The following is a 23,129-nucleotide window of genomic DNA, read 5'->3' as shown; positions in this document are numbered from 1 at the left end:
TGAAAACTCCTGCGTACCGAGTGCTCATTTATCAGAGGTTCTCCGGCCATCTGAAAGAAAGCCAAGACAAGGCTGTCCTTCACGTTTCGTGCTGGTCACCACTTGTATTAGTAACCTGGCTGATGAGCATGTGCATGTTTGTATGTGTGAATGAATCCATGCTGAGAGAAATATTTCCAGGATAAATAATTTTAAACCAGAAAAGACAAATACACTAAGAAATAAAGAAGCAGACTGAGGACTAACAAAGGAACTGAGTGCACACACACAAATGGAGAATTACTGTGCAGGCAGTGATGGTTTGGAAAGGATCTGAGGAATTATAGTGGCTCAGAAAATGAAGGGAAATCCATAGTGTGGGTATTTGTCTGAATTAACAGGAGTTACGTGAGACAGCAGAAGTAATTTTCTGATTCTACTTGGCACTGCTTAGGCTTTTACTGGTATAGACATCTACGTCTGGGCATCATCCTTCAAAAGAAACGCAAAGTGGGAAAACCTCACTTGGACATTGCTAGAAAAAGGGCATATCCTCATTTGTGAAACAGATTGTCAGCAATTTATGCCTCCACATTTGAGCTGAGACATGGTCAAGGGCTGCAAGGCATTTGCTTCTTGTGGATGCATTCTACTGCCATTCCAGAACTGGCTGTAGAATACAGTTGTACTGGTAAAATGGTATTTTACCATTTTACAATAAATGCAACAGTTATAAAAGAATTACTATCCACCATGCCCTTTGAGATATAAAGCAAATGCAGTGTACCAGTAAGGCTAAAGGGATAGATGCAAGTCAATGTAACACAACTGCTGAAGTGAAACCTGCTCACAAAGAAAATAGTTTGCATGCTGCATAGATTAGACAAACATAGCTGCTTGCTTCCCTGTCGTTCAAGTACAGCATCAAACCCCGCTCATTAGAAGTTAAAATGACACCCTAGGTACCCACTGCAGCACAGCATGAGGCATAGTGGTGTTACTAAGAACAAGTGGATTTCAGTCCAGCTGCTGCCATTTAAAGTTAAGTCCGGTTCTGGGCAGCTCTTTTCAGTGATTCCCCCCAAGAAAAACTACGCTACGTTCATGGCCATAAAGTTTATGTACTTACAGGCTCCAGGACAGGATTATCATTCAGTGTTTTGCACCAGTAAGCACAGTAATACACAATAGCATGCAAAATCATTTACGGTACAGAAAGATCCTGTAACTTTACTCCTCAAGTAACTGGCGAACATTCAATCCACTCCTATTTTCCTAGGAAGATAATTCCTGAGACGCAGACTTGAGTTGTCGTGTCGGCAGTTTCAGACACTGTACTTCAGTGAAGCATACAGCACCAACTTGATAGGGACATAACAAAACAGGAACGAAATCTTATCTAATACAGATACTCAGAGGCAAGACATGTTCATGGGGTTAAATTACAGTAAGCGGTGGGCTTTTTTTATTTCGTTGAAAAGTACATCTTTTACTGGATTCAACATAGTAATAAGATGAAAAGAGGTCCACTGGTGAGGGAGGAAAAAAAGCAAAAGTTTGGAAGTACTTGATAACTAAAATAAATGACAGCTTTTCAATATCCCATAGGCAGGCTGTAGTAGACGGTATTTTCCCACATCCACGGAGAAAGCAAAGTCTCTGACTGGTGTAAATCAGTTTAGCACAAATGGTGGTCTGTCTAGATAAAACCTGCACTACTTGTTTCTCTTAATAGATAATATAGGTAAGATCTAGCTTTCACTCCGACCCATGCTTTAACACTCAGAATTTATCCATATTTAATTACAATTTTATCACACTTCTCTAATCAAATAAATTTACTTTGTCCTCCAAGCAATCACCTCAGTATTCCAGTATGTAAAAAATACTTTCATTATGTTTATTATAAAAATATAAATGTTTCCACTACAAATCATTTTACATTAGTAAGAGGCCATCTACAATTGCACAATATATAACCTAAATGAGTAAGTAATGCTTTGAAATACGAGTTAAAGCAAATACATATTGTCAATCAAATCACATCTATACATTACTTATTGAATGCTAAATAACAGCACAAAACTAGATATGTTAACAGAAATAAATAAAATGGAAACTATATTTAAAGATACAAAACCAATAATGCGGCATGTCATTTTGTGTGCAGTTGCATTTTGCTTGATGTTGATAACCGATGCAAGTTCTGTACAGGAAGATGGCCACACGAATTCTAGTATCTCTACTCCACAATGAGGAATTGTACACTGCTATGTATACATATGTACATGGGGACGGGGAGTATAGGATGTTTGCAACAGAGGCCACTTACAGTACAAATCAACTTTTGACAGGGAGAGAAAACTAAATGTATTGTCAAACTCTCTACTACTAATAGCAAAGAAAAGCAAAACTGAGTTTCTTTTTCTCCCAAGCATCAGTGAGATTGAATCTTTTACGCTGAGCATGCTGAAAGAGTGGGCTAGGAACATGATATGATCCTAAGAGAAAATTGAGGGTGGTCGGTGCAGTTTTCACTTGTCATCTAAACCTCTAAGAACTGGCTCTGTGTTTTCAGAAGCATTTCACAGATGTCTCCCCCCCACCCCAGCCCTCTCGTCCCCCCTCTCCGGCAGCAGAACGAAGCTGAAGAGAAAGTTCATGAGGAGTATGTTATAAAAAGCTGTCCCCACGCAGACAACGTCTGCAAATGGATGTTGGCGACTTAAATTCACTAACAATGTCGGATTTGGAGCAATCTCAAACTGAGGAAAAGAAAGATTCCGAATAAGCTACGAACGGATAATACAGCTTTTCTATTCAGCATGCTGCATTTCACGATAGGTTGTGGCAGATAAGCAGAAATGTTCTTCACATCTGAAGTGCTTTATTTTCATTTTCTTCCATTTCTCTTTTTTTTTATTTCGACATAGTATAAACCCCATTCCTTTTCCTGTCAGAAAATATCACTAATTATTACCCTGTGAGTGTGTTTCAAATGAGTCCTTTACAGCACGCTCACTGCCACCACTCATTAAAAAAGCTTCTAATTCTGCTTCTATTTAGCAATTTGTGGTAAATGCTGTGTCTCTACATTTTCTAAGTCCTGGACCCATGAAGATCAATTTAAATGTCAATTCAGCCACATAATGCAAGGAACTGATTCCTCCCTTACTTATATGCCCTATGCTACAAAGAGCTTCAAAAACCAAACCAACACAAGAAAAAAACCACAACTGGTTACCTTCTTTTGCATGCACATTGAAAAGTGGCGTGCCATATAGTCATCTGCATCCCACGCAGTCTTTTAGGGACTCACTGTTACATCAGAACCAGCCTAGATTCCAGCATGGCAAGTTGAGAATCAGAGTGCTTTCCACTAGTGTCCAAAGTCTAATGTCTGGTGCCTGGCATTAGATCTAGAGCGTTAAGAAGCTTGCCTCTACGTAGCACAAGAGATGTCTCACACTGATTTAAACCCCTCATTTTCAAAGTGAAGAGTTGTGTCTGCTCAGAAATGGGACTGATGGACTCCAGAGAAACAGCTTAAGAGTTTGCTGTTGGGAAGACGCTGAAGATGGGGGAGGGCTTTCAAATCCCACTTTCCAGGCTCCCTTTTCTACTAGGAAATACAAATGCTCTCCTAAAGACAGGCTCCTTTATGTTGTCTTTCAAGGAACAGGTGCCTGGGGAACCTGTGTCAGAAACTCAAGTCCCCTGCAGCATGGCAGTGTCTGGAGAGAGGTCTTCAAGCTCAGACTTAGGTATAACTACATACCAAAGTCCCATTTCACAGCTTGTCATCCTTTTAAACAAGCTACTTATCCATGGCTGCAAGTCACCATCTCAGCATAACTACCAGTGGCTGCCCACATGGTAGTACATGTCCCAGTTCCCAGTGTCAGAGCTAGAAATGGACCATTCCCCAGTGAACTTAAAAACCATCCTCAGTTAATGCAGGATGCAACCCGGACTCTCTTTTTATGTTTGCTAGACAAATGTCCCATTTGAGAACAGGGGTCCTTATTCTGATAGGAAAGCAGGCCTTTGGGAAGTAAATGAGATGTGTGTGCCTGACCAGGGCAAACACTGATCTTGAGATCAATACACACACAACACAAGCCTCTGCTACAATCCCCTTATGGTCAATGGGAGGAAATTCAGCAAGTCCAGATGATTTGTCTAGTGTCAGAGCTGGAAAAAAGACCCATCTTTCTTTCCTTCTGTACTTCATGTATGATGTTATGAGTATAAAATCATCCAGTAATTAACCCTCAGACAACTTCTCAGGTTGAACTAATGAACTTCTGATAACATTTGGCACTTGGCAATACTACAGCCAGGTTAAGGTATTGAAGTATAAATATAAACAATAATGGAAAAAAAAAAAAATCAAAGGAAATAAATAAGTCTTTTAAAAATTAAGACTTGTTCTATTTAAATGAACACAATTAGGGAAGCTAACATAATGGCGAAAATCTTTTGTCAACTAATGCAAAGCCACTACAAACTTTATTTCGGTGTTCCTTTCTGAAGTGGAAATAGCATGTTACAATGACATTATAGTAAATATGGCCAGACAGGTTGTGAGGTATTGTCCTCTATTTTCCTTGCTTTTAAAGAAATAAAATACCTGTTACAGATCTCTTCTGTATAAAAATACTGCAAGTCTTTCTTTCTTCTTGTTTGCTGTATAGATCAAATACACAGCTTTTATGTCCATGGGTTTCTCGTGTTATTCAGTCACTTAATATTCAAATGGCTCTATGTTTTAGTATCACTGGTTTTTACTTGGAAGGATTTTTACATATTTCTCTTTTGAAATTTACTATCTGTATTAACAGTCAGTCAAGAGCACCCACCCTTTAGGATTAACAGATAGAAAACAAGTTCGCTCCTATTTTTAAGGCATTTATACTCAACATTTGAGTATCTTAGTGGGTTTCAAATTTCAACCATTAGGTTTCCACAGCTGTTGCAAAGAACTCCTTTAAATTCTGCCGTTTATCAGCCATCACTTTTGACCTGTGACACAACTTTTCTTCTCTCCTGAGCAACATCATTTTGGTACCTTACACAGGAACGGGGCTGTTCTTTGTATGAGTTTCTAGAGCTTTGATACTGCTCACAACCTTCTTTTGAGGCCCCACAACTGTAACGCCAACTTTCTTCATGTCACTGGAAAAAAAAGAGAAGCAGCATCAGTTGCAGTGTACTGTCTCTGTGTTTCCCAGCGCTGATGCGAGCAAACAGCAATCAACTCGGTCATCTTATACTGCCGCAGTGGAGGAGTCCTCCAGGTATGGTGGTATTGCTGAAAGACAAGCTCTGGTACAGAAAATACTGACAGACACTGTATGAAAGCAGCAGGAGGCAGCAAAAAAAAAGGAGTAAAAACTCATTTAGCATTTTAGTGTTTGCTTACCTGGAAGGAAAGACAATGAAACAGTGTTCTCCAGTGATACAGGCACTGGGATTTAGGGGCAAGGGGCTCAATTCCGGGCCAGCTGCAATCTTGAGCCTAACATCTCCAATCCCTGTCAGGCTTTTCCTGAGCAGTGCTGAAATCTCGCTACCATGTGCTGAGCCCTCTGAACGGTTGTCTTAACTCTGGTATCAGCTTTGAGATTAACAGCTGCATGGCCAAGATTCCAGCATCTACCCTGTTTTCCACCGCTCATTTCTCCAAGCTGCCCAATCCCTTTGTTCCTTCCACAACACACAAGTGGTTTAACACTTGTGAAGGGCTAATTAACCACTGGCTCACAGGAAATTGGGCATTCCTAGAGGATTTCTGCACTGTCCCCAAAGGGTGCTATAAAAAGACATTATCAGGCTTTTTATAGTTGCAATAATACAATAATTAACAGCACTGATGTGTTTAACTGTCGGTACCACAGCTGCTGCTTAAAAAATAGTTGTGTACCCAGCTAGCCCAACAGGGAACCGAGATTTCCTTTGGCACTAGGTTCATAACTGTACTTGATGTCTTTTCAGGTGCAGGGAGAACACTACCCTGCTCTTCCTTATCACCAGGACAAAGATGGATTGCATTTAAATGTAATAAACTTGCAAGTTGTAAACTTCCAAGTGTAGCGTGTTTAAATGTCAAAACTGGAGGCAGGAGGGAGTTTGGCCTCTGAATAATTAGCACGTAGGAGAAAAGCATCTACAAAGGGCTTGCTCTGTCTCACTTAGTTTGATGGAATACAGGATGAGCGATAAAGGAAAGACTGACACACATGCCAGTTGTACGGAAAGCCCCATATAAAAGGCTGAATATAAAAAAAACAACAAAGTCCTAAACTGTGAGTGAAAGAAAAATGATGCTGGTGTACCAGAGGAGGCACAGTGTTACTGGGAAATAACACCCAATAATACTGGTGAAACTGGGAAATTCCTTACCACTAGTGAGAAAAAGTTATGGGATTGTGTCCTTCATACAGTCACCAGAGCATCTAGATTTCCTGCATCTGTATTACAACTGTAACAATACTTTATATTAGTCTCTTTAAATGTAGGAATATAATGGAACAAATGTAAGAATATCCAGTAAAAACTCCATATACAACCACTACTGTTGTACTTCTGGTTTAACTTGTACCGCCAGCCACGCCAGTGAAGAAGAACTCTAGTCAATTCAAACTTACTCTGTAGAAATCTTGGCTATTGTATCACAGGAACTGTATTCCACGCCTGTGAAAATGTCTTTGCACTGCCCTGTCCGAAAACCATTGAGCCAATCACCCGTCGTGCGGAAGGCTGAAATGTCAATGTTACTTTGGTCCAGGAGAAGATTTGATGGCCTGAAATAAAGAAAGGAATGCAAGGGAAGTTAGAGAGCAGAGATACATATGGATTTATTTTGTGTCTAAACTTAGCGCTGGCAGGAGCTTCCAGGCTAGACGTGGTTTTTCTATTCATCTGTGGAAGTTATCTGCTGCTGAAGTGACCACATGTACTTACGCTGGCAGCTCTGATAAACACGGCATAATCATCTCGCTTAAGAGCACCAGCTTCTCACGCCGATGTTTAAGTCACTGAAGCATCACCAATTCATGAAGCGTATTGCTACCTTACAATTTAATGTGCGAAGAACCTTCCGTATTGCAAATGGCAAAAAATGACTGCTCCCATATTGATCCAGAAATTCAGTTCTGCCTGCTATGAATATTCTTGGTTTTGTGGTCTTGAGAGCATACTGTAACTTCTTATTTGAGAGCATCAAGACTCAAAACAAATGCCAGGCCTTGCCTATGAAGACGCTAGGCTCTAATGCACATCATTTTAGCCACCTAACAATACCACAAATGAGCCTAGCTAGCTCTCTGGACTACCATTTCAGAACATGGAGAGATACCTACATTTCCAGGCATGAGGTTTTTCCTACCTGAAACGGTAGGCAAACAGCTTGGAGGACACATGCAGCTCTCAGATAGATGAACCTGTTCTCAGCTGTTCCTCCTCATTGACTTGCTATCTTATTCTAAGAGGTGTGAGGAGCCCCTGAATAGCAATATGATCAGTAATTTCTTTCTACTGACAAGAGATCTTACTGATTCTAGTCGCCTTTCTCTCTTAGTGCTAATTAGTACAATAATGACTTCCTCAACTAGTCAGACATCAACTCTTATTTCTGCAATTTTCCCTCCACTGATAATCATATGTCCACATTGGACAGCTTTTGGCCACCATTCAGAAACATACGTGCTCCATTTTAAGTGAAGTGTCTAAGGTGTCCACCTCAGGCTTAAAGCTAAGCATGTGCTTAGCTGTGCTGCTGTTATTGTGCTACTCATAAGCACAGGAGACTGAGCTAGAGGATATCCAAAGCAGTTATCACTGCAGCTTTACAGCCTATTTTCTGCCCCACCATTCTTTTTCCCTGTGGTTCTAGTGAAACATCACTTGCACAGGAGTTTGACTACTACAACGGAATCCATCTGATGTCACTTTTGTGACTGGGAAGAAGTGAAAATGAGAGGTGGTCAGACTAACACCATAATTTAAAGGCAGTGATTACGCGGAGCAAAGGGTACTTGACAGCTGCTGGTACTGGAGAAGTGATCTGGATTGTAAAACACCCTCTTCACCCCAAACCCAAGCCATCTCTGAACACTGAACAAAAGAAATGGGGAGAGATTGTAAAGGCACCAAAGAGAATAAAGTAGGTAAATACCAGTAAGTTTAAGCTCATAAGCAGCCTGGAAAACCCAAGCAAAACTTCTTAATCCCAACAGAAGTTTTTATTAAGTTTGAGATCAGCAGCACTGCAATAGTACCCTTAGTAGAAATATGACAACAATAGTAGTAGCAGTACTACAATAGTAAAACTCTACCCTTGAGGTACACATGATTTTCAGTGGAATCAGGAGATGCCACATTAATTACACCAAGACTTTTACCTTTGAAGAAAAGAACAATATAGCTTTGCGAAACAATAACTTTTGGTATCGGCTACATATTAAACAGCACCTTGTACTACTGATGCTTCGCCAATTGTTATCAATCAGTTGACTTCTTTCAGGCTCAGGAAATTATTTTCATGTCTTTTTCCCTTCTGCGATGGCAGGCCATACTAAAAAATGCTTCAAAATCTTAACTTCCAAACCACAAATGGACATAACATCGCTGAAGATTCACCATCAATGGTCACCAGGTCTCCAAGCAGCAATATCCCTCATAGGACTTTTCACCTGACTACCTTCCCTCCAGAGCCCCAGCCATGACAAGGAGCTGCTGCAAATGACCATGATCACTGGCACCAGCTATGGACCTCACATCCTGAGAGCAGCTGCAGATGGAAGGGAAAGAGACAGATGACACCAGAAACCTGCTCTGCCCCAAAAACACTAAAGAAGGGAAAGCACAGCGTGGCCACAGAGACGCAAAGGCCGAGCTGAGGACAGAAGCTGCAGCACACTCTGGGTTACATCTTAAAACCAGATCTTAGGCACCTTTGTGACACAAAGCTTTAAACACTCTCCAGTTAAAGGCTTAGGTTTGATAATCAGGTCCAAAACAGTCTTATTCAGTAGCTGTACAGCCTGCATCTCCCTGACTACTGTTTGTTCCAAGAAGAGCCAACGCTTTTTATTTATAGTTTTTTGGGTATAGCATCTGGAATCCCAAGACATTTATTATTTATGAAGTGCTCTTAGTGATAAAGCATGGACTTCTTCTTTTCCAAGCCTAGTATGTCTTTTTAACTTAAATCCAATAAAGCAAGGCCTGACTCAAGAATCACTAATGAAAAAAAAGAAAAGTATAAACAAGTTGAAACAGAACAGGTCTCTAGGATTAGGAATTAGAATGGCCCAAAAGAGCTTTTATGTTTATTACTTGGATCAAAGCATCATTGAGACAAAAAATATGACCTAATTTTAATGCAAGTGACCTCAGAATAACCAGCACTGTAAAGTATCATTTTTCTCCTTGTAGGATTCCAAAGAAAAATTAGTTACTTTCCTCCTCAGAGAGGACATCTGGACAGTTTATCAATGAGCAGGAATTTGTCTCACTTCGAAGAGCCTGTGATGTCTCCTCACATGCACCAAGGGAAAGCTGGGCTTTCAGAGCATCTGCACACACAGGCAGTTTTTCCCTCCTCCCCTGACCCAGCCCCTAGACAGAAGGTCTGACCATGAAATTTATGGTCTGGGTGATGTGCGCCATGAGCTCACACTTTACTAGACAAATTAGATGGGTTGCAATCCGTGCAGCTGTAAACGATGTCCTGCAGGGTTCCACCTGATCTTTTACAGCTTTTCATAAATCAGTACCTACTAGCTTCAGAAGAGAGTCATTAAAAAGAAATCATGGAAATTACATGTTTGCTCAGGGGAAGTGAAATGGAACATTTCCCTCTGTCTTGTCTTTTCTTCTTTCCCCTCTCTTTTTCTCTTGGAAGTCTTTTCACTTTGTTGCTTTGACCAACAACAATATACCCTATCATGTTGTCTTTTGACAGTCATGGAAAGGCTTTCTGTCCTGTTCACCCTGACTGTGGGTCTATCTACAGAGCTTTATTTACTGACATGTGGTGCACTGAAAAGAAATCAGCAAGGATCAGGTTAGAGAGACAAATTTAACAGCAAGGTACCAGTTACAAAATACCCCCTTCCTGAAAGCTTTCTCTGGATGTGCTCATTATGTTAACAGTTGGAATTAACCTTTGAGTCATCTGCAGTAGCAAGAAGAACTATAGTTTGTTATCATTAGCACAGCCTTTTGTAACAACACAGGGAAACTTATGCTGCACCATCTAGTAATGACAAAGACACAGAAAATGTCATTAGAACCAGTCCCAACACAGCATGAAAATCTCATCTCTGGTAGGCTGCTGCCTGGCAAAAAAAGGGGTACATTAACTTGCAAAATCCAGGAACTGAGGCAAATAAAAGGAAAACATCCTTCCACTTCTTCTGCATGAGGGGTAGCATTCTGCAAACACACTGAGAACTTGTGTACATCTGATCCTGGACTCATATTGCAGTAGCCTCTTTCCATCCCTTCCTCCAAACAATACAAGCAACCTTAAGTTTGTAAATCAGGACTTCCCCTTCTGCAATCAGTTTCTTTTAAATGGGAAAGCATTTAAAAATCATAAAGTAATTTCCTGTGGCAAATTTTAGGTAATTATAGCCTGATTTTCTAAAGTGAAATTGCCCCCTAGGAGGGAGCCCGGCCTTGTTTGAATACAAATCCTATGTGCTTTATGATTATGGCAAGCTAAAGCACAGAATTCGGGTCTAACAGAAGGGTAGCTCCTATTTCAAGAGGAAAATAAACCAAAAGCTAACACATGGCATACAAAGCAAACTTGAGTTTTATCTTCTGCAGCAAGCAGTATCATAAGTACACATGTGTAGCAACAGGAGACTAGTAAATAAATGACATGCCAAGGAGAAGTCATTGTGTTTACTTGATTATCCCTGGACCTTAAAGATAAGAATCTTTGGCGTTCCACCTCTTCATGCTAATTTTTAGGGTACGCTTAGCAAAATCTGTAACTTAGTCCTAAAATACATTTCACCTCCTAGGGTGACACATTTGCTTTTCCCAAGGGGCTATATCTGATGCATGCACACTCTCAGAATAAAGGCAAAAGAGAGCTGGAGAAATGAAGAGGGATAATACAAATAACCAACAGGGAAAAGAATGCAGGTGAGGCTGATGGCCGCCTGCAAAGAATTAAACCTCTCTAGACATCATCCTGGACTTCTTGCTTTCTAGCTCCATGTTGCCCGCTGGCAAAAAACTTACCACAGCTTGCTCTAGGATAAAGCAGAGATAAAACTTCAACTGCCATATAGGTCAGTCCTTCTGCCTTCCCTACTTCTTTAGCTGCCCTTCAGAACATGCTTTTCAGGGGCTTGTATCTTTTCAGTGTCCCAGTGAGGTAATAAATCATATGGCTGGGTCTGCCATGCTCCTCAATTTACTTGTTCCCACCACCAAACCACTGAAGGCAAAAAAGACCAGCACGCTGCTGAAATGCTTTTCTTTTTTCTCATAATAGAGCTTAAGCTGCGTTTTTAAGCCACAAAAGTAACATCCCACGGCCATTTCCTGGGATGCCTAGCTGGCCCAGAGACAGACCCTTAACAGCAATCAGTCATTATTGTTAGGACGGCCTACAGGCTCTTTACAAGAGGGAGAGAAAAATGCCTCCGAGAGCTCTTAAAATGCTTTCCTGGCTCTTGCATCTACCTTTTGGTGCATATGATTTGCCCCTTACATCTCACATTTGGCCGCGTTGTAAATTCCTACCGACGTTTGGAGCGGCGTCCGCCGCATCAGGCAATGGCTCTGTGCCGTTTCCTTCCCAGCATTTCCAGCGCAGACCTGCCATTAACGCTAACGAGGGCTTCACATTGTAAGCCCGGCACATCGAGCTGAGACCAGCAGAACAACCCCCCTCCATCCCCGAAATCACAGTGAGCAGCAGCCGCTCACGATCGGGCCACCCGCTGATGTTCCTATTGAAATTATACGGTACCCAACTCGGTCTGCTAAGAGTTCTCCTCCGAGTTTCACCAGCCGGGTCAAATTAGAGGTGTGAAACTGCAAATAGATGTTTTACTGTCTCGGTTAACAGTGAGCCCCAGCGACTTGGAACTTTGAAGGAACAATGGCTGATTCGTGTCTGCCTCAGGCATGGTATTAATGACTGCTGGGAAAGGCAGGTGAAAATAGGGCTTTTCTGCCTCTAGCATGCTAACTAGCTCAAGTCCCTAAAAACCTCCTCAGTTTAAGCCCTGGATTCCTCACCCAACCCAAACTATGATTAGACACCAAGGAATATAATTTAATCTTCCATTTTACTTTGTGATTCGTAGTTAAGTTTCCCCCCTCCTCCATAAATTCACTATTTTATGTCTCACAGACTTCAGAAAAGAGAGCTAGCGTTGTAAGCTTACATTACTTGAATTCTTTTAGAGCGAGCAGTCCATTTTAGGTCACGGATTATATTGTTGCTGGGTTTTGAACGAGGCAAAATATTCACACGTAGGCTTGCATTACACAGCCTTTGGCCAAAACCAGACCGGGTTGTTAGCGCCTGGACAACCTCAAAACATAAACCCTCTCTGAAATGCTCCAAGTAACACTGAAATCTCCTTCCTTCATCTCTCTAGTCTAGAAGGTCCTAATAGGGACAAGCAAACAAGCGATATTCAAGCAGGTCAGCAATGAATGTCAAGCATCTGAAGCCTTCTGACCTGAATGGCAAAACAAGAGAACACTTCAACAAGATGTTCAGCCAACACAAATAGTTATTTCGTTGCAAATATTATTGTAGAAACAGGGCTCGAATTATGCTGCATAATGAAGCAGCCTGAATTTTTTATTTGACCTGTGCACTGCTCCTATTGTGCTTAATTTCCATAGATACCCTACCAAGCTATAGCATTCTAGAGAGTTTCCACTGAATCATCAGATTTTAAGTGGACACAAACTTTGTGAGAAGCAAACTTAGATTTTCAATTGCAAATGATGCCTCTGGACATTGGAGAGCAAGCATGACACCTGACGCCATCGAGAGCAGCACAATAACGAGCAGCAAAGCACATGCTGAGCGGTGAACACTTACAATTAACTACCTGCAAACAACAGGTCCTCCCAAAACCGCTCAAGGAAATTGCTCCAGTGAATAATTCAAACACCACATCCAACTCAAGAAAATCAGGATAGGGTTGTAAACAACTTGCTAACACGTGAAAGAACATGCGAGGAATTATCCATGCCCATTTTCGCTTTCCTATTTTCACCAGGAAAATAACTGACCCTGGGCCCCTACATTTCCTGGCCTATATTAAAAGAATTTCAGCTATGCTTTTACTGAAAATAAGCGACTTTCTTGTTTTTTTTCCAGCCTTTCTTGTTTTCTATAGCAATAGCAGTAGAACTTACGGTTTAAATGGAGAACTTTGACACATTAAAGAGCTCTGAAACCAAATCTACCACCAGTGCTGCAGTACAATCCAGAAATAATGCTTTTTCCTTCCAATATAGTTACATATTTTGAATCAGCTTTTGACTTTGTATGTGCATTCAGAAATCCCACCCTTTGCAACACTTAACATTTATGGTGTTATCCAGAGCAGACGAGTGGACTAAAAGGAATGCTTGAAAGTACAAATTACAAAAGAAAGCTCTGCTTCAGAAGCTTCTATACGTTAGAGCATAGAATCAGGTTTTTAACTCTTTGGAAGTATCTTAAACTGAAGGACTGACTGAAAAGCTGTGGCTGGCTGATGCTGCAAGCAGTGCTTGGAGAGCAGAGGGAGGTGTCTATGAAGTGCAAGAGTGTCCTGCCTCTGTTTATGAAACCAATTGGCTTTACTGAAGCTTACTGCCTTTGCTGAACATGCTCTGTCTTTTCCATGTATTTCATACTAAAGGTAGTGCCATGCCAGAAGAAACAGATGCTGAATCCTATTAACAGCTACTGGTTAGCCTGTAAGTAACACCTTCATCTTCAAAGATTTGGGACAGACTTGCTAATTAATCCTCCTGTGTGGAAGGTAATGTAAATTGTCAGAGACACAGAAACGTTAGCTAAACAAAATAACAGTTTTAAGCCCAAATAACACAGCTGCCTGTGAAACGATGGCGTTTCAACATCTTCCAAAATAAAAGGAGAGCTAACAGATTTTGAAAAACATATGATAGCTGCATATCCAAATGGAAAACTGTTTTACAGATGTGTTTGAAACCACATTAGTGGCATCTTTGTTAAGAAGTGGACAAAAAGAATCAGGCAGTTTTAGAGAACCATAAGCAGTAAGACGTGATAAAGACTTCTCCATGTCGAGTGCTTGGGCTAGATATGAACTGAGAATAAAAATAGTGAATGATAAATGTCCCATTAAAATCTGCTGTCTCTGAGACCCTCCTCCCAATTCACAGTGCAGAATAAGGACCTGTGAAGACCCAAAGAAGCTAATCCTTGCACTTAGATATAGCTATTAATACAGCCAGAAATATACACCAAAATAAAGGGTTACAGACCACTTAATAAAGAAAAATCCTGAATTCTCAGCCAGTTTTCTCCCCTTATTTGCCATATAATTCTTTCCTCCTTTCCTAAATATGTGCTTGCAGTGTTAGAAAGAACACCCCAGTGATTTTCACATTACCAAAAGGTTATACAGAAACAAAAGCAAACATAGAAGAAGGCTGTTTTTTTTTTTTTTCATGTGGATTCCTTGTCAGTTTTGAAAGCAATTGGAGACCTCACAGAAATCCAGAATTTCTAAAAAATCATGTGTTGGAATTAGAAACATTTTTCATTTTTGAAAAAATAATTTTTCTTGGCCGATGTTGTGGATTAACTCGACTATTCCCATTTTATAGCACGCTCATGAAGACTAAGTGACTTTAGTCACACCTACATCACAGATGTGAACATACCCAGCAATAATAGGAAAGCTGCCATAACACTTGGGTTGCCTGAATACCATATCACAATGCTCATATCTCAAGGTCACACTATCCTCCAAGAGCTTAATTCACTTTGGGACACAGAAATGCTTTACATATATTTTTAATTATACACTGTGTTTTAAGTATCTTTTTTTTTCAAATGGCTGTGTAAGAATAAAACTCACGTATGTAAAATGATCCTATACATTGTAATTCTAGAGAGCCATCATAGATATACATTATATACATATATAATGCTGATTTTATATATATATATGATGGGAATCAGAAATACAGATAAGCAAAAAAAGACAGAAATATAAATAAGTGGAAAAAAAATGAAACAAAGAAAATGAAATGTTAGGAGTATGTTTAAGATTTGTAGTGTATATAAAGTATTTCCAGTTGCTTGACTCTTGGGTTACCTTTTTCTTCCCACATAAATGAAACAGCAACTAATAAGCCCTTTCAGACCACAACCTCACCAACTGGCTAGCAGGTGGGTGAAGTGATTCTGTCTCTCCTGCTCAAGTTGAGAAAACTTTCCATCTGCTTTGTATCTGCACACAACGTTCACAAATGTGAACTAATCCACAGTGGACTAAAAAAGTCATAAACTCAAGAAGAAAAATAATGAGCTTGATCAAAACTGGAAGAACTATGAACTCACTTCCACCCTAAAGATATCCAAACAACCCAAGGACTCTTGTTATGAAAATGAATGTTATGCTCAGAAAACAGGAAAGAACAGCAAGACATAAATCAAATAAAAATATCATGAGGTTATGCTTTAGAGAACTGCATGACTTGCACCATTTCTTGTGTATCGAGTTCCATGCCTACAGCCTTTTTGCAGAGCTAGATAACTCCAGGCAGCCTAAAGGACACAAAACACCCATGTGCCCATAACCAGCGCAAGTCTTGTTAGCAAGAGCTTAAGGTGGCCACCTGATTAAAAAGTGAATCTTGCCAGGTAAGAAAGAAATCAGCCATATTCTGTACTTGATAAGGAATAGAAAAGGAATTTTCATGTGAATTTGAGATGAAACATTACACCAGGAAAGGTATTACGAAACATTTGCTGTGCTGAGGTTACAAAACCCTTTTGTCAATGTAATGTTCACATGCAGGTAGAATGGTCTGCAACGAGATGATCAATAAGGATAAAAGCAATCCCTCGGGTACCAAGAAATTATTAGATGCCATGGAGTGGCCAGAGGGGATAGAAAACTGAAAGGGAAATACAGAACTGAAGCCTTTTACTTCCCTCCTGTATTCCTATGAGGTATTAGCACAGAACATGCCCGGGCTATGGCCTGGAATCAGATGTACAATCAAGCACACGGAGATCCTTCAGTTGGAGTCAGTTAACAGTAACGTATCACAGGACAGGGATATCCTATGCACCTCCAGCAATGTGTTCTTAAATAAGATACAACAGTGCTGTGACTATTTTAAACAAACATCAGTCCTAAAATCTGTAAGAAGAGACAGGCTTTGTTTCTGCAACAGACATCGTCAGCTTCAACATTTTTTCCTGACCAAGTATATTCTGAACACCTACAAGCACATGGTGGGCATAAAGCCTCAGCATTCTTCCAGTAGCACCACAGACATGGGTAAAAGAGAGCTGGGACCTCTATAATTTAGATTAATTGCTTATTACAGGTACGAGGAGAGGTGCTGTGGGAGTACTACAGCCTCAAATAACAACTGAGAGCAGACGTTTGAGCCAACATAATCCCGTGGGACCTCCGGGCTGAGTCGCAGAGTGCTTTACCTCTGCAGCAATGCCTGTCCCTTTCCAGCTGCTGACAGCACAAGGATACTGGCAGGGATCTGACCGTGTGTCTCCTCGAGGAGCTGCCCTGACTCACTGCCCTTTTGTATCAGTTACACGTTTCTGCACATAAGGCTACAGCAAGATCCAAACCCATTTTAAGTCTGGCTCCTCATTTTTCTCTGTCAGTCTGTCAGAAACCAATGCTGGACCTCCAGTGTTCCATCCCTGGCCAGCAACGGCACCGGCTCCCACTGCAGATAACCTGCCAGCCATGCCCCTCTGCGGGACACAAAGAGGGTACTGCAGCTTTACAGACACGTCTGAGGTTTGAAATTAGTCAGTTTTAGCAATGGTTACATGGGGGAGATCAGGGGTTTCTAAATCTGCATAGGACTGCGCAGCACCCCTCACGTTGTCATACGTAATTCTTGGTCATACTACAGTTTAAGGATAGACTGGGTTGGTCTACAGGCACTGACAGGGTAAGAGTGAGATGGAGAGATCATGGATCACACATTCCCTGAACTGCTACAACTGCTTTCCTAACAACTGCAACACTCACGCTGGTGTGCCCACCACCTGGACCCTAAATCCCACTGTCTGTCACTGGGGAGTAATGAGTGACAGTGAGATCATCTAGCAGCCTTCCAGTACCTAAAGGGTGCCTACAAGAAAGATGGAGGACTTTTTGTAAGGCCATGTAGTGACAGGACAAGGGCGAATGACCTTAAACTGAAAGATGGTAGACTGGGATTAAACATAAGGAAGAAGTTCATTACTGTGAGGGTGATGAGACAATGGAACAGGTTTCCCAGAGAAGTTGTGGCTGCCCCATCTCTGGAAGGTGTCCCTGCCTGTGACAGGGGGATTTGAACTAGATGGTTTTTAAGGTCCCTTCCTACCCAAACCATTCTGTGATTCTATAATGGCTAAATCTGCCATCTGCATTTTTCCCACAAACCTCTGCTCAGTCTTACGGTGGGTTTCATAACCCTAGCAGAACAGCTTTTCACAATTAGAATAAATAATAGCAAAATAATAATAACAGTATAAAATCCTCCAAAAGCAATAGCCAGGAAGCTTTCTCTAGCTTTCAAGATTACAAACAGCTACAGTTAAAAGTTGAAAAAGAGGGGGAACAAATGCTAATTATGGAAGGCGAAGAAATCAAAGACATTTATTTATGCGCAATGTAAGATCTAATATGTCACCTTGCCGCCGCATTGGTGATTATCTTCAGACTGCTGGGATTACGGATCAGCTTATCCAGGATGCTGACAATCTGCTCAAACTTGGGTCTGTTGTTTCTGTCTTTCTGCCAGCAGTCCAGCATCAGCTGATACAAGGCAGCTGGGCAGTCCATAGGAGGTGGCAAGCGGTACCCTTCATCAACAGCCTTAATCACCTGCACAAGGATAAAAGTTTTTGGAGACTTAAAGGCAGTTAAATCAACTCGTTTTTATCAGTTCTGCGAGCCACCTTAACATGGACATTCTGTGTTTAAACAAATGGGTTTATTCACTAATTGTCTTGTCATGTAATGCCTCTGGTTTATCTGCAAAGTAAACCAGGCAGTAAATTAGGCATACAGAAAGGGGAGTTAAGATACAGTGTGTGACTTTGAAGAAGGTGAGAGTCTTGATAGGATCTTCAAAACTCACACTTGATTGAACTACATCCATAAACAGCAGCTACAGTTAGTGGGGTGCTTGTTTAACTATGCCAGACTTCAAAAGGTCTTGAATATCTCTCATCTGATCACCCTTAGCAACGCACACTTTCCACACTCACCAGTGGGCACTGCACTTGGCAGAAAACCAGCTCAGCCTCTCACGGGACACCCTGAACTGATAGATAGGAGGTCTTGTGGACTATCGCACAGGGCCAGAAAACGCTGTTCAAACTTAACCATGAGGATAACTGTACGCTACTACGCAGGGCAGGCCTAATCCTTCTATCATTTGTATAGATTGACAAAAAAGGTAGCATAGAATTTACATTGTTATGAAGCTTTGTAATACAATGATGCAATATTGCATCGTATATATTCTCACAGTATCGACTGCATCACTGTGTACATTGGGGTTTTATTCACAGTGTGATAGATGCTGCAGGATTGATCAATAGTTGTTACACCCTAGTAAAAAGGTGGTATTAAAAGGCTTCATAGCAGTGATGAAGCCATATTCTGTAATGTTTTCCTTTTTGTGTGGATTGGTTAATACAAAACCAGGACAAAGTATTCCAAATAAGAACAGGGACAGGAAAATGGGCCACGGTTTAAGCAGCCACTAAGCAGAGGCACATAAACAGGTTAACCCTTCTGTTTCTGATTTTAATACAATATTATTAAAGGCACTCTGTTTGTATCAGCTTATATAACACATTTTCTTAATCTCCAAAACCAATGGAAAGGAACATTCATGACTAACTAAAAGAAATACACGTTTTTTTTGCAGACTTGGGTTTCAGAGGTACTCATTTGAAAGGAAGTTTTCTTCTCTTTTTCCTCATAAAGTAGTTTAGAAAATGTCTGACAACTGTGTTACTGACTTTTTTTAATGTAGCACTGGTGACAATACATACCAACCCCTTGGAAAATCTATTTGTGATAGTGACTCTACTGCAGATAATTCAGTTCATAAGTAACTCCTGTGGAATAAATCTAGGATAAATAACACAACAGAAAAAGATCCCAAAATAGATACAATAAAAATCTTATTTGGGGAAATGTTATGCTTCTTGCAAAAATACTGGAAGAGATCCATTAATCATTTTGATTGCAGGCTTGGACAGTTTACTAATGTTGCAAAGAAGCCTGTATTGAAAGTCTCCTAATCAGATCACTCTACTTCTCTATTTTATCCCTTGATTACTTCCAGAAGTATTTTGGTTTCATTAAACTCTTACTAGAGATGCTTTGCTTCTCATTTTCACAAGCGCCAAGGACAATTGATTCTGTGTATTTGACATGTACAGAAAACATCTACAGAATATTATACAAGTGGAACCGAAAGGGATCAACAGAAATTTAGGAGGGTTTTCTAACAATAAGCTAAGGAATGTAAAATGTAATGACCTCACTGCAGTGGAATTGCTGGAATCATCCTACAGAAAACCACTAGCATGATGAATGTCCCCAAGGCAGGGGGGGTTGGAACTAGATGATCTTAAGGTCCTTTCCAACCCTAACTATTCTATGATTCTATGAAATTCTCTATGATGTTTCCTTCAGAGGTCCAAAATACCCTGCTATAAAGATCTTGGCTTTTTGTTAAGCTCATGAGAACTTTTACTTGACCAGGGAGATCTGGAGATTGTTATTTGTACATCTTCTTCAATGTCAACGTCAAAAACTCAGAGCCACCTGGTTTCATTATGCTTCGCTTCCTTTCACAGCTTGATCCTGTATTTGAAGAACGTAACACTCAGATAACAATATACTCACATCCTGGTTGGACATCTCCCAGTACGGTCTCTCTCCATAAGACATCACCTCCCAGAGAACAATTCCATAGCTCCATGCATCACTGGCGGATGTGAACTTCCGATATGCAATGGCTTCTGGTGATGTCCATCGGATAGGAATCTTGCCCCCCTAAAAGAAAAGAAAAGTCCATTTCACTTCAATACAGTGAATATAATTTTGCACGATTGCTCGTTTTACCTCTGAGATTCTTAATTATCATTATATTGGTTTATGACACAGCATAAGCTGGAAAATGCTATTGCCAAGAAAGCATCTTGTACCCTATAGAGTAAAACATGTTACAGTGCAAAACACACTGAAGCCATAGATATATCTATAAATACAGAGTATACATACTGTGTGAATGGACATGTATAGATATATGTACACATATATGAGTAGCATAATATGCACAGATAATAATAAATGCTGTGTTAAATATGGTTGATTTTCAGATATAAAATGGTTGGAAACTAGTAAGAGTCACACAGCATTAAGGATGAGAAAGCTAGTACGAGATCCCTGCTTAGAGCTAGACCCTTTTGCACAGCACAGAGGGTTGGATTTGGCTATTTGTAGGGTAACTCAAGTGAATTCCCTTTTGGTGTGGACTCTGCATGGTTTCACCATGTTTTTCTAAGACATTCAAGGAAAATAAGGGATCATGACGTTGCTTTGTTTCACTAACACCAACCCTCCAAATGCACAGAAAAAGGTAATGGCTGTGACCATACACGCAAACATCCAACTCCAAAGCTGTCAGAGACAGTCACAGAAAAACAGATTCAGATGGGGTCATCTGCACAGAGAGAGCCCAAAATGTCATCTGGGGAAGTGGTCTTGAACGTGTTTTAGTCACAAGAAATAAAAGCCATCATTAAATCACGTAAACTTGAAAATAATTAAAGCTACCATTACAGTTAATAATGTTAGGGGAACATCTCTTATTATGGCCACCACTTGATGCCACAGGTCAGAGGTGTAAAATGCACATAAGCAGCCTGAGGCTGAGTTTCTGCAGGATGAGAATGAAAGAGACAATTTCCCATGGTGCCTGCTTTTGATAGAGGTTTTTGAGACTCTGATTTGAGAGTCACACATGAGAAAGCATTCTAAAAGACAGCGGTGCATACTTTGTTACTTCAGGTAATTCTGGAGTGAATATATTTGACTGCAAAATCCTCACAATAACTTGTGTAGGAAGGGAGTGCTCTTATTTCCAATGAATAACCAACAAGTAATAAAATGTATAGATAGTAATGTTTTGCCTACTGTTCCATAAAGTGTACCTGTGCTGATGGCAGCCATACACTCACTATATTCATAGAATCATAGAATGGTTAGGGTCGGAAAGGACCTTAAGATCATCCAGTTCCAACCCCCCTGCCATGGGCAGGGACACCTCACACTAAACCATCTCACCCAAGGCTTCATCCAGCCTGGTCTTGAACACTGCCAGGGATGGAGCATTCACAACTTCCCTGGGCAACCCATTCCAGTGCCTCACCACCATAACAGGAAAGAATTTCTTCCTTATATCCAGTCTAAACTTCCTCTGTTTAAGTTTTAACCTGTTACCCCTTATCCTATCACTGCAGTCCCTAATGAAGAGTCCATCCCCAGCATCCCTATAGGCCCCCTTCAGATACTGGAAGGCTGCTCTGAGGTCTCCATGCAGCCTTCTCTTCTCCAGGCTCGGCTTAACTAGCTTGGTCAACAACAGAAGTGCAGACATCAGTGTGAATTAGAAACCTAAATACACTGAAGCCTAAGCATCTGCAACTTCATGGCTAATATGGCACAAATTAGAATAAATATAAGCAACACAGGCAGGCCTGACTCAGGCCATATAAGAAAGCCCTCAAGGCAGGCAGTAGTTATGTTGTTTTTCTTGCATCAGCATAATGTATGGTTCTGTGAAACGTAGAAATATCATTTTGGAGTTTTTAGACTATTACTCTCTAAAAAAACCTGAATTTCCGTGGGTGGCTTCAGGCTCACTGTTTTAGTTACATGTTAAGATACAAAAATGGAGCTCTTTTTGCTGAACCCTAGAGAAATAACTGCAAGGTATCACACAGAAAAAGTTTGCTTGTGGCTAAGTCACGAGCACTTTAGGCAAGGGCAGGAAATATCACGTCTAATAGACGGTCTTTGCCTTCATAGCCCCATGGAAAAAGTCATTTACACAATCGCAGACCCACATTTACACAGAATGACATTAATTAGCCTCCTAACATTTTGGTGCTGCTTATTGCAGGGCAGGGAAGATTACAAACTCAACGAAACCAAGTTCTTCTGGCTTTGCTCATTTTAGTGAAAGATGAAGGCACATCGACTCCAGATTCCATTACAAGCAAATAAATTTTCTTTGCTAAGTCTCAGCTGTAACTCTATACAAGCCTAGAGATACATCTAGCATTACCATAAATGAGAATAAAATGAGAGTATCAAAATACAGCTAAAAAGAAATCAACTGCCACTTAATAGAGTATGAAACTATAATTTTGCCATTCTGTTCCGCTATTTGTCATAAAAACGTCAATCTTGTCTTTGCATTTAAAAGGGGACTCTGTTGACCTGGGTTTTGAATAATTCAAGGGCAAGATAGAAAAAAAAAGGGAAAGTTCTAGTAAATATTTTTTCGACAAACAAGCATTTTAACACAAAAGCAATTCCCCCAAAGGGCTATGCAACATCTGTATTTTAGCAGATGTCCAAATATCAATATATGCGGGAAACCTGAAGAGCTGTATCAGTCTAAAGACATGGTTTTCTATTGCTATTACCTTTGAAATTATAGTGCTTGCTAATTCAAATAGTCTATTTTGAAACTAAACCCCCATGCTCATTCAGCATTAGAAGATCCCTTTTCACTCCTCTCCACTAAGAAATACACATCTCATTTGAACACATATCTCTTCTGAAATCAGTATATTCTTTGCAATATTTTTTGCCAGGATCAAAGAT

The 23,129-nt window shown here is 40.5% G+C and overlaps 1 protein-coding gene across 3 annotated transcripts in view; it reads right to left on the bottom strand.

The window, feature by feature from the left end:
* Window positions 1-4,474: 4,474 nt before the first annotated feature.
* EPHA3 (EPH receptor A3) overlaps window positions 4,475-23,129 on the bottom strand; it is a 216,187-nt gene continuing 197,532 nt past the window's right edge. For all 3 annotated transcript variants that reach the window (XM_062623993.1, XM_062623994.1, XM_062623996.1), the window contains 4 exons: window positions 20,139-20,288; window positions 17,902-18,095; window positions 6,630-6,785; window positions 4,475-5,157 (listed from right to left, as the gene is read on the bottom strand). In XM_062623993.1, the coding sequence (XP_062479977.1) occupies window positions 5,052-5,157; window positions 6,630-6,785; window positions 17,902-18,095; window positions 20,139-20,288 (606 nt within the window). In that variant the 3' untranslated portion in view covers window positions 4,475-5,051. The remainder of the gene's footprint in view (window positions 5,158-6,629; window positions 6,786-17,901; window positions 18,096-20,138; window positions 20,289-23,129) is intronic.

Source organism: Pezoporus occidentalis, unplaced genomic scaffold (assembly GCF_034315485.1).
Source record: "Pezoporus occidentalis ecotype Australia unplaced genomic scaffold, CSIRO_AGI_Poc_V1 ctg26, whole genome shotgun sequence".
NCBI classification, from domain to species: Eukaryota; Metazoa; Chordata; class Aves; order Psittaciformes; family Psittacidae; genus Pezoporus; species Pezoporus occidentalis.
Note: the sequence above shows the minus strand (reverse complement) of the source record. Positions and strands in the feature narration are given on the sequence as shown.